Source organism: Lipomyces chichibuensis, assembly GCF_038497645.1.
Source record: "Lipomyces chichibuensis strain CBS 12929 unplaced genomic scaffold V1513scaffold_14, whole genome shotgun sequence".
Taxonomy (NCBI): domain Eukaryota; kingdom Fungi; phylum Ascomycota; class Lipomycetes; order Lipomycetales; family Lipomycetaceae; genus Lipomyces; species Lipomyces chichibuensis.
Genome location: NW_027117466.1, coordinates 175,012 through 187,922, shown reverse-complemented (window position 1 = coordinate 187,922; position 12,911 = coordinate 175,012). Strand labels below are relative to the sequence as shown.

Genomic DNA, 12,911 nt, shown 5'->3' with positions numbered 1-12,911 from the left:
CTAAATTGACTGTAGACATAGCATGAATTCCAAGCCTGTATGTCACTTCAAACGCTTCGATCTTGAAACAATGATCGACAAATTCAATCATGTCCAATCCTGCAAAGGTAATAGCTGCGACAGCATGGGCGCAAGGTATCCCGCTGTACTTCCATCTTCCACATACACAAGTTCGTCCATCTAAGTGAACTGGGAAGCACTTGTTCTCCCTGGTCCTCACCTCGTATTCGTCGACGTTCGCTTGCAGGACAATATACTGTCTTGCCAGTGAAGCTGATTTCGCAAGTTCATTGGCTGCAAATTCTGATATCCGTTTGCCACCATCTTTCCGCTTCTGGATTTCTTTGAGACGCTTTGCCCTCGCTAGCATCATCTGCTCCCTAAGGCGCTCCATCATTGCCAGCACTGGCAGTCCACGAGCCTCTAGCATCCAGCTGTTGAAGCTCTCAGCTATGTTCGAGGTCCTATGACCAAACCGAGTGCTCTGGATGGTTCCTCATCAACCATTGAGATCCTTCTTCAGGCATGGATGCAAGTACCTCTGCCATCACTTTTCTGGTAGGCCTTGAAGCTGCTTGATTGACCAACGCTGCAATTTCGACAGTTTTTCACCAACTTTTGGAAATTTTCGTGGAGGTGACGAAGACAGTGAGCGTGGCTTGCTTCAGAACAGCATTAATCAACCCTGGTATGATCTGGTACCCTCTTTTTGCCCGGAGCCATCTAACACACTCTCTAACCAACATGATCTCAACCATTTCCCAGGACCATCATTCCTCCTCTTCTTCCAAGGGCTCTTTGCATGTAGCCGTTTGTATGATTTGCGATTAATGGTTATTCGTATTCGTAAAGTCAAATGCGATTACTATACGAGTCCATGTAAAACTTCACGATTAACTATACGAGCGCTGAGGTTGGTTAATCGCAAAAAATTGTATAGTCATGCACGTGACTTCATTATCTGCCCCGAAATGCACACGTAGACAAACAGATAAAGAAAATAAAAAAGACACAAAATTACAATTCAGCTGCAGTTGAATAGTGGTCTGCAAGTAAAGTAAGCTTTCTCATGGTTCCTGACTCCATCGAATGCCGTCTTAACCCTAGCAATCCTCTTCCGCCACTAAATAATCTCTCAACAGCCACTTCAGAGGACATTGCGTGAATGCCGCTGGCGTATGTCTTTTCGAAGTCGTCAACCGTGAAATGCTCACTAACGAAATCAATCATGTCGCGCCCAGCAAAGCTAATCGCCGCAACCGCATGAGAGCCTGGTATTCCACTGAAATCCCATCTTCCACAAGGACACCTGCGCAAATCGAGCAGCACGGCGAAGCTTCTCCAGCTTGCGTTCTAACTTCGTACTCGCGCCCGCCCGTCTGCTGGAATGACAATATACTCTCTTGCAAGCGCGATTGACTTCCCAAGCACTTTGGCGGCGGTCTCGGTTATACGCTTGCCATCCTTTCGCAATTTCTCTACGTCATTCAATTGCTCAGCTCGCGACATCATCAACTGAGTGCGGATGCGGTCCATCATGGCCTGAACCGGTAGTGAGCGAGCCTCTAGAATCCAACTGTTAAAGCTCTCTGCCACATTCGACGTGCGATGGCCCAGGCGATTGAGTCCGCCCCTGCTGCGGTCCATTTCTCATGAGCCATTCAGATCCTTCCGGGGGCATGTTTTCGAGCACTTTCGCCATAGCTTCCTTGGTCGGACTTGACGCTGCCATCCAGCGTAAGCTTGCGACCTCAAGATTTTTGACAACCTCCTTGAAGTTTTCGAACAGGTGGCGAAGACAGTGTGCATGGCTAGCTTCTGGAAAGTTCTCCTCAACAGCATCGATCAATCCTTTCAATTAATCGTTAGAACGGACTTCAACAGGATATCTCACGTAACCATACTCACCCTTCTGGCGGTCAGATATCAACGTCAACGATGCAAAATTGAGGTCGTCCAAGGACGTACGGACATGTTCCAAAAACCACTTCCAATTCTCACGATTTTCTGCTTTTACAACGCCAAAAGCTAGTGGAAAAAAGTGATTGATCGCTTTAACTCCTACCGCCATCAGAAGGTCGCCTTGGTATTTAGCATAAGATGCGTTTCATCGAGAGCGATGAGAGGTCGACAATACTTGATCCTTCGATAGACGAGGCATAGCTGACGAAAAGACTATACATTTTCTGCAAACAAATTCAGGACGGTGAGACTACCTGGATTGCTGTCATTAATTGCCTGAATATAAGCTGGAAGCTTATGGAAACTCTCAATATCCGTTCCATTTACTTTATCCTGAACAATATTTTTTGCGCGCCAGACCACGTAGTAGTTGACCTGAACCTTATGGTCTCTATGGACATCTACTTTAAAGTGCTTTGGCTTGTAGTCCCTCTTGTTCTCAATTGCTGAAGAATAGGCCGTAGCAGCCCAATTCTTGTCAACGTGCTTATTCTTCTGAACAGCGGGTTGCAACTGTGTGTTCCATGGACTAACCTTTAGTACCGTAACTTTAACACCAGCCGGGTAAAGCCGGGTAATACTTGTGAATATCATTGGCAAAAATGATGAAAACTTATATGCGTCAATCCGAAATAGTGTAATGGCTAGCACGGTCCGCTCTCACCGGGCAAATCGGGGTTCAATTCCCCGTTTCGGAGATATTTTTTGTTATGTTGCGATTTTAAGTATTTATGTACCTAATTTCTTGCGTCGCTGATGGCACCAATAACAGATTATATTACAGATAGTTTTCAATCCCATTACAATTTAATGCTATTGTGATCCACTAAATACAACATATTGATATCAATCATTTTGAAGACCGGCCATCGACAACCGAGTGGTCGAATATCGAGTACTGGACGAAGACATTAAATAGACTTAAAAATATTCAATTCCTTGATGTTGTCGGGCGACCGCGAGAAGATAAAACGACAATTCGTCCGTCCTGCATTCACGAAATTACAAATCAAAAACCGGAAATGACTGCCTGCTATGAAGACGATATATCTGCATAGCTGTCAGCATGTGAATCATGCAAATACAGATGAGAAATTCGAAAAGTGTGGTAGACTCTGAATTCGCAGCACAATCAACAGACACGGCCATACAGCCGCTGTCATTTCTGAAGGCAGACATTCTTGGCAAACAAGATTCTGTCCCAGAGTGGTGAAATGTGCAGAACGATTGTCAAAAGATGCAAAACTCCCATACGCCGCGTGCCAAAATATTTCGTCTACTCCACAAAACGCATCTCGGAATCCTTGACCCCCTTGCCCTTGTGGTCTACAAAATAGTCGTCCTTATACGTGTCCCATAACCTCCTCAATTCATCCTTGTACTGTTTGTGATACACTTCGATTTCAGCCTCCGTAGGCTGGGCCACGTACGGCACTGCAATTGGCTTGCCGACCACGAGCGTCATTTGCCTGCGGTACGGCATCAGCCCAAAGTCGTAATTAAATATACCGCGCGCATACATCAATGGTAGTGTAAAACCGGCCGCTTTCTTGATAAAAGTCTGAATCTTATACAGCTTCGACGATCGGTCCCCGCGGACTTGGTCGTACACGTCGTTCTCGCCGAAACTGAGGATCGGAACTAGACAAATCGGTTGGCCAGATACCCGGGCAGTTGACATTGCAAGTTTTACAAAACCGCGACGTTTAAGGAGGATCAGATCTAGCGTGCCTGGTTCCGCTAAGAGCGACTCTTGGGCGCCGCCGATAACGATGCAAATGGATTGGTCATGTTTGAGGAGATTGGTACAAGACCGTCGGGATACTGAAGCAATCCCAAGTGACAGCAAATACTCTCTGTAGAACTAATTTGTTGTTAGTACTATCCCATGGCAGACGACTCCACATTAACACCTACTGGAAGATTGAAATTTGTTTCTAGAGTCAGCAGTGACACCGGAATCCCGGGAAAGAGCTTCTCCCACCCAGCGCCTTCCGTACCAATTGCACCAAACGCACCCAAGCTAACAATTCCATGCGGATGATACCCGAAAATATACGTCGGTCCGATTTCTTTCGTGTTCCCATTGCCGTTGCTCTTGGCCATAACATCAGATTCATTCCCCTCGACAACGGCGTCCTGCACGCCAAACATCCTCGAAATCCACCGCTCGACAAGGCCACTCGGTTCCCGAAGGCGGCCAGGAAATGTCGGTTCGAGCGGAACCTCGCGGTGAATGTGGATGGGGAAGTAATCACAATACAGCCTGAACAACGGGAGTCTTCGAAACAGCGGCGATCGCCGGCGGGAGATCTCTCCGTTCGAGCTCGAGTGGTCGAACCCGTATGCATATATGACATACATTACCAATAATGGCCATAATGGAGGGAACGCGAGCATGAGAAAAAACAGACCGATGCAGTATGGCAGGGCAACAGTGTGGCTACCTCACACATTAACGACTGCATGTCACCGTAAAGTCGACAAGACTTACAATAAGACAGCCAAAGTCTGTAGACGCCTCTCCAGTGGTATATGAAGTGGAGCGAAGTGCACACTGCGAGGGAATGTCCTACGTGCAATCAGCATCTGTCCTAAGAAAGCATCCGAAGTACTTACGGCTCTTGCGGCTGAGCCTCGATCTCTTTTTTCTCACTCATTGCTAAAATGAATACTAAATGCCGCTTGTCTAACAATTCGTTTGTGCTAAATATGTAAAAGCGAGCACAGGAAGAGATAGTCGACGGACAGCCAGACGAATAGGAAATCGGGAGCGAGAGGGGGACGAAGGTGGGGCACTGCGTCGCCAGGCATTATCTTAAATCGTCGACAGGAAGGCTAAGCGAAATGAGTTAAGGGGGCCTGTGCGGTCGCATCTGTTACGTTTAGGGCACTATCCGCTCGGCATACTGCGTCTACCCCGCAGTCTATTTACTTGATAGCTACTGTTGACCTTTCTGACACTAGTTTCTGACAGAACAGGTAGATTCTATGTGATAAAGCTCGTTCATAATGTAAGCTGGCTTCTAGCTACTATGTTCGAAGTTTTTTTTTTCTTTACTCGAATTCAGTCCAACTCTAGATCAACCCACACACTATTTTCGACTAGGGTATATTTTACAGTACAATACCCTCGACTTTAGTTATGGTAAATAATCTTGCGTCCTGGCAGGACTGAAACGAACACATCTACTAGAACTATATATTCTGATCTTCCAGTCACTGAACTATATCGCATTCGCCTTCTCATATTTCATATCAATTATTGAAAGTAGCAATGAACAACGGCACTGCTGAATCACCCTTTTCGCCGAGCGCAGAGAAGTCAGAGACCTTGAGCAATAACCCATCCGCCTTCCTGTCACAAATCACTGGCGCGAAAGTAGCTGTCAAGCTGAATTCTGGAGTAGAATACAGAGGTGCGTTGAGTGTTTTGAGATGCCATTTCCTAGTAAGAAGGATAAAATAAGTTGACGTGGATTGATGGAACAGGAGATTTACAATGTGTGGATGGGTATATGAATATTGCGCTTGAACAGACTGAGGAATATGTCGATGGTGTTTTAAAGAATCAGTACGGTGATGTTTTTATTAGAGGAAATAATGGTAAGCTAGATTTTGTTTTCGATTTGTTCGTAAATTTGGACGATATCGGAGGACTACAATCCTGAATTTGGCTAACGTATTGCAGTTTTATACATATCATCCATATAACAAAACGCAGTGTGCTTAGATAGGCGAGAGCATTTCATTGTACAATAGTTGATAACGGATAACCGTCTGGTTGAATTTTATGACATGTACGATTATTGGCAATGCGTGAAGAGATATCGAAGAGCAATTAATTGATTGCATTAACACTTTAAAGTCACATATTTTCCCCTCTGCGAACACTTTTTTTACTGGCCCGAAAATTACCTTGTACCTAATAATATGAGATACAAGCTGTCGAGGCGAATACGTAAACTGAGGCGAGAGATAGTGAAATGGGAAAATTGAACGGAGGCGTCCGCCGGACTTATCTTCGCTTATGTCCCAACACGGAGGAGCGGTAACTTCCATATTTTGAAATATCACAATTCCTCCACTACATCCACAGCGACGGATGGCAATGCGAATTTACTTCCGCGAGCAGCCGCGGACGTTATTGCTTGCTACGGATGAATATGCATTGTCGTTTCAATGTGTAAACGACACGACTGAGGAGAAGAGCTCAAATTACACCGACAAGCCCGCATCAGACAACAAAGCCAATGGTTCCGGAAACAGCGCTGCCTCTCGGGTCTTGGTTGACTTCACGAGCCGTGAAACAATCGATATTACGAGGTATAGGCCGCTGTCGTCGTTGCCCTGCTACGGCTGTTTAGGGCTGCTGAACGTCGACGGGGATGTCTTCCTCGCAGTGATTACGAGGTCGTCGAAAGTCGCTGAACCAGTGGCTGACATCGAGACAGTGTATCGGATTCATGCACTCGAATTCTATTGCGTGTCTCGGGCCACATGGGATTTTGTTGTTTGGGACCCAGCGGGGAATCCGTTGGACACTACTGGCGGAAGGTATATGTCATCGGGGGAGACTATTGATCTTGCGACAGCGTCCGGCGGCGGAGCAGCTGGCAATCTCGGCGCAGGATTCATCGAACACCCGTGTGGCTCTTTAAGGAAACTACTTACAGATGGAAGTTTCTATTACTCCAACAATTTCGATCTCACGAACCACATGCAATCTCGGTCGGTAGATCCTACATTCGATATTGACGGCTTTGACGAGGCGTTCATGTGGAACTCGTACATGATTTCGGAATTGGTTACATATCGATCGCATTTACAGCCAGATGAAAAAGCAGCACTGGATCAGTCCCGATTCTTGACGTCCGCTATTAGAGGGTTTGCAGAGACTGTGCCGACGCGGATAGGTTCCACGCCTGCAACGCTGACGGTTATTTCCAGGCAAGGCTGTCGTCGTGCCGGAACAAGATACAATGCACGCGGGGTTGATGATGAGGGAAATGTGGCAAATTTTGTGGAAACAGAAACGATCTTGCATACGGCCCAGTTCTCGTTCTCTTACATCCAGATCCGAGGAAGTGTTCCTAGTAAGTCTTTAACTTGTCGCCGCAAGCGATTAGACTCGCGTTAACCGTGGATAGTATTCTGGGAACAAGATGTGCAGTTGCTGAGTGCCAAAGTCAACATTACTCGTGCTTTCGAAGCTACCCAGCCAGCGTTCATGGCACATTTCGAGCCACTAGTGGCTAAATACGGACCTGTGCACATCGTCAACTTGTTATCAACCAAACCGGGCGAACATGAGCTTACTCAGCGATATCACCAACACATTCGGCAAGCGTCACATGGTATATTAGCCGACCAGCTGCGGGAGACACAATTTGATTTTCACGTGGAGACTGCCAAGGCAGGATATGTGGCCGCGAACAGAATCATTCGGTTCCTTGCGGACGACGCGGAGGAGTTTGGTTTCTTTTTACATGATAATCAGACGAAATCAATAACGTTGGAGCAAACCGGAGTGTTCCGGACAAACTGTTTGGATTGTTTAGATCGCACGAATCTGATTCAACAGATTATTTCGCGGTTGGCGCTAGATATGTTTTTTGAGCAGCGGGAAACTCGACCGGGAAACGACCTGTGGATCCGACATTCTGTATTATGGGCGGATAATGGAGATCAGTTGTCTAAGATATACGCCGGCACTGGAGCCTTGAAGACGAGCTTTACGAGATCAGGGAAAATGAGCATCGCGGGTGCGATTGCCGACGCGACGAAATCTGTGAGTCGGATGTATATCAACAATTTCGTTGACAAGGGCCGTCAGAATACGATGGATGTTCTGTTAGGGAGATTAGAAGGGCAGCAGCCAGTCGTGCTGCATGATCCCATCAACGATTATGTTCTCGCTGAACTGAATAGACGGAAATCTGAATTCACATCGTCGAGAGAAATTTCAATTCTTGCCGGAACATTCAACCTTAATGGATTTCTGTACGAAGGTGACCTATCGCCATGGCTATTCCCACCTGACTCAGGTATTCAGGAGCCGGATCTTGTTGTTGTTGCATTCCAAGAGATTGTCGAGTTAACTGCCGGTCAAATTTTGAGCGCAGATCCGGCTAAGCGACAATTTTGGGAGCACCAGGTGTCACGGTGTCTGAAAACACACGGCGACTACGTACTTTTACGGTCGGGTCAACTTGTTGGCACGGCATTGCTGATGTATATTAAGGCATCAGAAGTGCGGAGTGTGCGAAACATCAACGGTGCGATGAAGAAAACAGGGTTAGGTGGCATGGCGGGCAATAAAGGCGGTGTCGCATTCAGCTGCGACTATGCTTCAACGAAGCTATGTTTCATTACGTCTCATTTTGCCGCCGGAATGTCGAATGTGGAGGATAGAAACAATGACTACAGAACAATTGCGCGAGGCATTAGATTTCCTAGAGGTAAAACGTTGAAAGATCACGATACGGTCGTCTGGCTAGGCGATTTCAACTACAGAATCGACTTGCCTAATGAGGACGTCCGGCGGCATATAAAACTAAAGAATTTGGAGGAATTGTACAGGCATGATCAACTTAACAATCAAATGTTAAACGGTCAAGTGTTTCCGTTTTTCTCGGAGTCGGAGATTTCGTTCAATCCGACATACAAGTTCGACAATGGAACGGATGCTTATGATAGCTCCGACAAGTCACGGATTCCAGCTTGGACCGATAGGATATTGACGCGAGGGTCGAATATCAAACAAATAGCATACAACTGCGCTCAGTTGAAGTTCTCTGATCATAGACCCGTTTACGCGTCGTTTAAAGTTACTGTACATACAGTTAATGAGCCAGTAAAGGAGAAACTTAGTCAGGAATTATATGCCCAGCGTCGTGGATATGTTGGTCAATTACTTGATATAGACGGCGAGGATTCTGAGAAATGTGAGTATTATCAGTTAAGTTTGCCGAATGGGACTGAACGATATTAGTACCGCCGCCAAGTACGGACAAGCAAAAATGGTGGAATAACGGCGGCCAAGCAGCTCGAGTGACAATTGGGGCACCGAAACCAAACATGATTGTGAACCCGTATCGACCTGCGAACCCATTTTCACCAACCACGCAACCAGATTTTATTAGTCGCGACGCGCTCTCATCAGCGCGCACATCTGCGTATCCTTCTTATCCCGAAGAAATAGCGGCAGCGGCGGCAGCATCATCGCTTGCCGGTCATCCGAGCTCCGCGGACTCGCATCGGCCCCCTCCGATTCCAAAGAAGCCCAATTCGCTTTCTGGTGCTAGTCTGCACTCACTGAGTAGCCTGTCATCATCATCTCAAAGTGAAGATGTCCCACCGACGCGTCCTCCCCGGAAGACGAATACGGGGAGCAGCTCCTCGTCACGAAGCGCATTCCCCGAATTTGACACTCCTCGCGATACACCTTTACAAACATTCCCATCCTCAAACATCAGTCGTATAGGGAGGCCTGAATCTCGCAGTAATGGGACAGCGGGAAGTCCAAGTCGAGCTAGCAGTTCGAGCAGCACTAGCAGCGGGCCATTATCAGGTCCGACGTTTATTCGACGAGCAGAGTTCCCTAGTACCTCACTTCCCAAGGTTTCCAGATCCTCTACGCTGCCACGTCACAATGGGGACGCAGCTCCCCCTCTTCCGCCACGACATAGCGAGACATTTTCTGTTTCGGGAAGTTCGAGCAGTACATCTGCGACCCGGAGCTCAGATCATCGATTCTCGGTCTCGACATCGACATTTACAAGCACACAGGCAAATCGATTCAGCTACACCAGCACGACTTCGCCAGCACTGGCAACATCCACAAGCACTGTTGACGATGGCCAACAATTGCCACCTAAACTCCCGCCTCGGCCATCGTCACAGCGCGACAACGGGACAACTTCTCCGCGGCCTCCGAAAATGACTCTGACCTCCGCCGGATTGCTCGATGAGGACGAGGAGGAGGAGGAGTTCAAAAGTATTAATTCGAGCTGGAAGGCGTTGGCTTGAAGGTTTATCGCGATTGGATAAAATTGCGTGGTGGATTTGGAAGTCGTGTTGGGGGAGTGCATGGTGGATTGGGTATACTTCATGTATGACTTAATTGTTCAGGATTGATTTAGTTTTATAGATATGCTTATTATTGAGGTATTTGAAAACACTTGTATTAGACTATTGGAAAACAGTCAGCTATATCTCAACGCGCGGATTATTCTGTGCTGCAGAGCTCGCTTTGGCATTTGCAGCGGCACAGAGCGGTGCGCTTGTTGACGGTAACCCTAAACCATACACTGTCCGGATTTGGAAGCGGAAAAAATGGTTCCGGCCAGATTTGATTGTCAGTCATTTACAGTGCACGGGGACGCGCAACGCCTTGGTCGAGACTCCTGCCCAGAGTGGAGGGTCACAATATAATTTACAAGCAGCCTCCCGTTGCAAATTTTTTCTCTGTCGCCTTCTTCCTAGTGCCCCACGAGATTTTTCGTATTCGCAATTGGTAAAGATGCTGTTTACGATTATGGAAATGATGATGAGGGGTCTTTTTGACGGGTAAATCGCCATCGCTTGCGAACAAAGGCGCGTAACCCATCCCACATTGCCACCACAGGAATATAATCATTTGAAAAGGCAACAACAGTACATACGTCTGAGTGACATACACTATATTATTTTGAGTCAGACTTTCATCACAATCTTAGACCACGACGACATCTCACATGGCGAGCACGTTCTCTCCCGCCATCCTCATCATCCCCCATCCTCCTCCTTTATCACGCTCCGATTCCGTGTTGTCTTCCTCCTCGACAATATCTACATCATCTTCATCATCTTGCTTCGCGCGTTCGACTCTGTTTTCGATTGGCGGATCGCCTGTCAAGTTTGGCAAATTTACTCAGAATATAACGATGTTTGATGAGAAAGATAGATGCATGGTCGTTAAATCGAGGCCATTTGATTGGTCGCCTCTACCGTGGACGTATACCGAAATGCCATTTGATTGGTGGTTGAAGCGAGTGGATAGGGAGTTGGAGGGTGGTGGTATGAGAAGTTTTGATTGTGATGTCGATGAGGAAAAGGAAAGCGAGCAGCAAGTTGAACATGAGCATAGCCGAAAGGAATTCAAGACGCAGCAGCCCACGAATTTCCAGTCTACCAATATGACAACTGCAACCGAAGACAGTGCTACAGAAGCCGTTCAGGCTGTCGGCCTTGAGAGCATTGACGAGGATTATGAAAGCGGTTTCTACATTTGCCAAGAACCCGAGGAGATCGAGCAAGAATACGACAGCCGGGGTCGTCCGATCTTGAAACTTCTCACTACGTTTAAAGGCGGATACGGGTTGGACTATACAGGGTAATGCTGTCACAGCACTGCGGAATGGAATTGAGAGGATCTGTATATAGTCTGGATGGACGTCTTATTTGCATTTTAGGCGCAGGAATGATTATGCGTGGTTTCGATGATATAGTAATTATTAATTCTCTATGGATTTTGGGTAACACGTGGAGGTCTGGCACGACATCTATCATGAGAAGACAGCTACTTGATCTTCGATTATTAGTTGTGGCCAAACAGGTTGTATCTATGTGTAATACAGTGTTCTCATCAGCAGAAGACTTGTTATGCTCTTTATCGCCTCTGATCGCATTTCATTTTTCATATCTAACGAAACAATTGATCTGTTTCAGTATAGCGAGCTATAATTAGCAATCCAGGGTCTAGCGTCATGCGTCAGCGACGGGGTCAGGGTGAAGTTAATGCAATCACATCTCGCTAAACTGTAGGCGCCGATCCGATACGCTAAGCAGCTTAAAAATTACGTACCGATAGCAGTGGCCGACTACAAAAAAAGAGTGGCGGCCACGAGTACACGCGGAGGCTCAATGAGTAATGCAATACAATTAGATAACAGCCAGTTGGATGTTGAATCGTTCATGCCGCGACGACTGCCGAATTAGGGCGCAAACGTGGCCATGACGTGTGTACTCAGCCTTGGCTGCCCTGCGTTTACGCCACAACGTTTTCCCCACGTCTGCCAGCCCCCCACGTTTGTGATCCAGCTGAGTCTTGTGATCTGTGATCTGCAGGGGTATCTCTCCTTTGCTGCTGCCATACTGTGACGATGAAATGACTTAATATTTGCCTATTCACATATACTACGAGTCATTGACATGGGGCTGGTGTATGCTTTGTTATGACGTTGCGGAGAAGATCAGCAACTAGTGGTGGGAGCAGGAGCGAGACGAGCCGCAGCTGTACGCTTGACCTTTTTTGGTGGGAACGACTGGGGTACTAAATATCAACGCTCTGCGATATCAAGGTACGCGAACTTATGCAGATAAGATTTGGTATATCATGTGAATTTGCGAACTTCCGTATGTGCTTGAATACCATGACTCGTCGTCACTCTAGTTGTTGCATTGCATCGGGGCGGCTTGTCGATCACTCAGACGTTGACTCTAGATCAACCAGCCAACTCATCCCGCGTGGAGATCAAGAGGCAATAATATGGCCAAGCGACAAATGAGCTGTGATGAGATAAACAGTGTAGACAGACAAGATAGACGAACCAGCCCCGTACAGCATAAATGCGGTAACGCTTTCCCCTGGATCCGCAGGGCCCCCGTTGGCTTGTCGACGGGGACCTTACCTTAACCATGTGGCCATCAACAGTTCACAGTTTACACTGTAGCTAACAGAATGAATGGGCCACGGCTCTCACAAAGTATACCCGCCCATTTCTACATAACTACTCTCATGCCTCTCCGCCCTCGTGCTTTGCTGTTTTGGTCGGTTATGCTGTTCTGCTGACCTATATTTGTCGTCATATCTTCCCGATCCAACAAACTAATCGCATTGCCCTTGTCACTCGCCGGCCGCATAGACAGCATAGACCGCGTTGTGGGCGCGCGACGTAACATAATAT

At 47.1% G+C, this 12,911-nt stretch overlaps 4 protein-coding genes and 1 non-coding gene across 5 annotated transcripts; 4 read left to right on the top strand and 1 right to left on the bottom strand.

The window, feature by feature from the left end:
- Window positions 1-2,588: 2,588 nt before the first annotated feature.
- V1513DRAFT_t52 lies at window positions 2,589-2,660 on the top strand. Its single transcript has one exon. It is a non-coding gene; the product is annotated as a tRNA-Glu (tRNA).
- Window positions 2,661-2,752: 92 nt separating this feature from the next.
- On the bottom strand, window positions 2,753-4,768 carry V1513DRAFT_444261 (diacylglycerol acyltransferase-domain-containing protein). Its single transcript, XM_066897933.1, has 4 exons — window positions 4,582-4,768; window positions 4,457-4,534; window positions 3,880-4,405; window positions 2,753-3,826 (listed from the first exon to the last, which is right to left on the bottom strand). The coding sequence occupies exons 1-4, from the start codon at window positions 4,620-4,622 to the stop codon at window positions 3,239-3,241; spliced, it is 1,233 nt and encodes a 410-aa protein (XP_066753755.1). The 5' UTR covers window positions 4,623-4,768; the 3' UTR covers window positions 2,753-3,238.
- A 166-nt stretch (window positions 4,769-4,934) lies between these two features.
- V1513DRAFT_444260 (uncharacterized protein) lies at window positions 4,935-5,970 on the top strand. The gene is made up of 3 exons (XM_066897932.1): window positions 4,935-5,381; window positions 5,455-5,568; window positions 5,654-5,970. The coding sequence occupies exons 1-3, from the start codon at window positions 5,240-5,242 to the stop codon at window positions 5,674-5,676; spliced, it is 279 nt and encodes a 92-aa protein (XP_066753754.1). The 5' UTR covers window positions 4,935-5,239; the 3' UTR covers window positions 5,677-5,970.
- Window positions 5,971-6,006: 36 nt separating this feature from the next.
- Window positions 6,007-10,386, top strand: V1513DRAFT_399469 (SacI homology domain-containing protein). The gene is made up of 3 exons (XM_066895457.1): window positions 6,007-7,058; window positions 7,113-8,909; window positions 8,957-10,386. Exons 1-3 carry the CDS (start codon window positions 6,068-6,070, stop codon window positions 9,991-9,993), a joined length of 3,825 nt encoding a protein of 1,274 aa, XP_066753753.1. The 5' UTR covers window positions 6,007-6,067; the 3' UTR covers window positions 9,994-10,386.
- Window positions 10,387-11,734, top strand: V1513DRAFT_444255 (uncharacterized protein). Its single transcript, XM_066897931.1, has one exon. The coding sequence runs from the start codon at window positions 10,701-10,703 to the stop codon at window positions 11,340-11,342; it is 642 nt and encodes a 213-aa protein (XP_066753752.1). The 5' UTR covers window positions 10,387-10,700; the 3' UTR covers window positions 11,343-11,734.
- Window positions 11,735-12,911: the final 1,177 nt, after the last annotated feature.

What these genes read in the sequence shown, in the direction of transcription:
- V1513DRAFT_399469 (XM_066895457.1), top strand. Translation starts at nt 6,068, where the DNA reads ATGGCAATGCGAATTTACTTCCGCGAGCAGCCGCGGACGTTATTGCTT. An exon ending in GATCCGAGGAAGTGTTCCTA is followed by an intron (nt 7,059 to 7,112) that starts GTAAGTCTTTAA and finishes AACCGTGGATAG; the next exon opens with TATTCTGGGAACAAGATGTG. An exon ending in CGGCGAGGATTCTGAGAAAT is followed by an intron (nt 8,910 to 8,956) that starts GTGAGTATTATC and finishes GAACGATATTAG; the next exon opens with TACCGCCGCCAAGTACGGAC.
- V1513DRAFT_444261 (XM_066897933.1), bottom strand. Translation starts at nt 4,622, where the DNA reads ATGAGTGAGAAAAAAGAGATCGAGGCTCAGCCGCAAGAGCC. An exon ending in GAGGCTCAGCCGCAAGAGCC is followed by an intron (nt 4,535 to 4,581) that starts GTAAGTACTTCG and finishes GATTGCACGTAG; the next exon opens with GACATTCCCTCGCAGTGTGC. An exon ending in AAACAAATTTCAATCTTCCA is followed by an intron (nt 3,827 to 3,879) that starts GTAGGTGTTAAT and finishes ACAACAAATTAG; the next exon opens with TTCTACAGAGAGTATTTGCT.
- V1513DRAFT_444255 (XM_066897931.1), top strand. Translation starts at nt 10,701, where the DNA reads ATGGCGAGCACGTTCTCTCCCGCCATCCTCATCATCCCCCATCCTCCT.
- V1513DRAFT_444260 (XM_066897932.1), top strand. Translation starts at nt 5,240, where the DNA reads ATGAACAACGGCACTGCTGAATCACCCTTTTCGCCGAGCGCAGAGAAG. An exon ending in TTCTGGAGTAGAATACAGAG is followed by an intron (nt 5,382 to 5,454) that starts GTGCGTTGAGTG and finishes TTGATGGAACAG; the next exon opens with GAGATTTACAATGTGTGGAT. An exon ending in TTTTATTAGAGGAAATAATG is followed by an intron (nt 5,569 to 5,653) that starts GTAAGCTAGATT and finishes AACGTATTGCAG; the next exon opens with TTTTATACATATCATCCATA.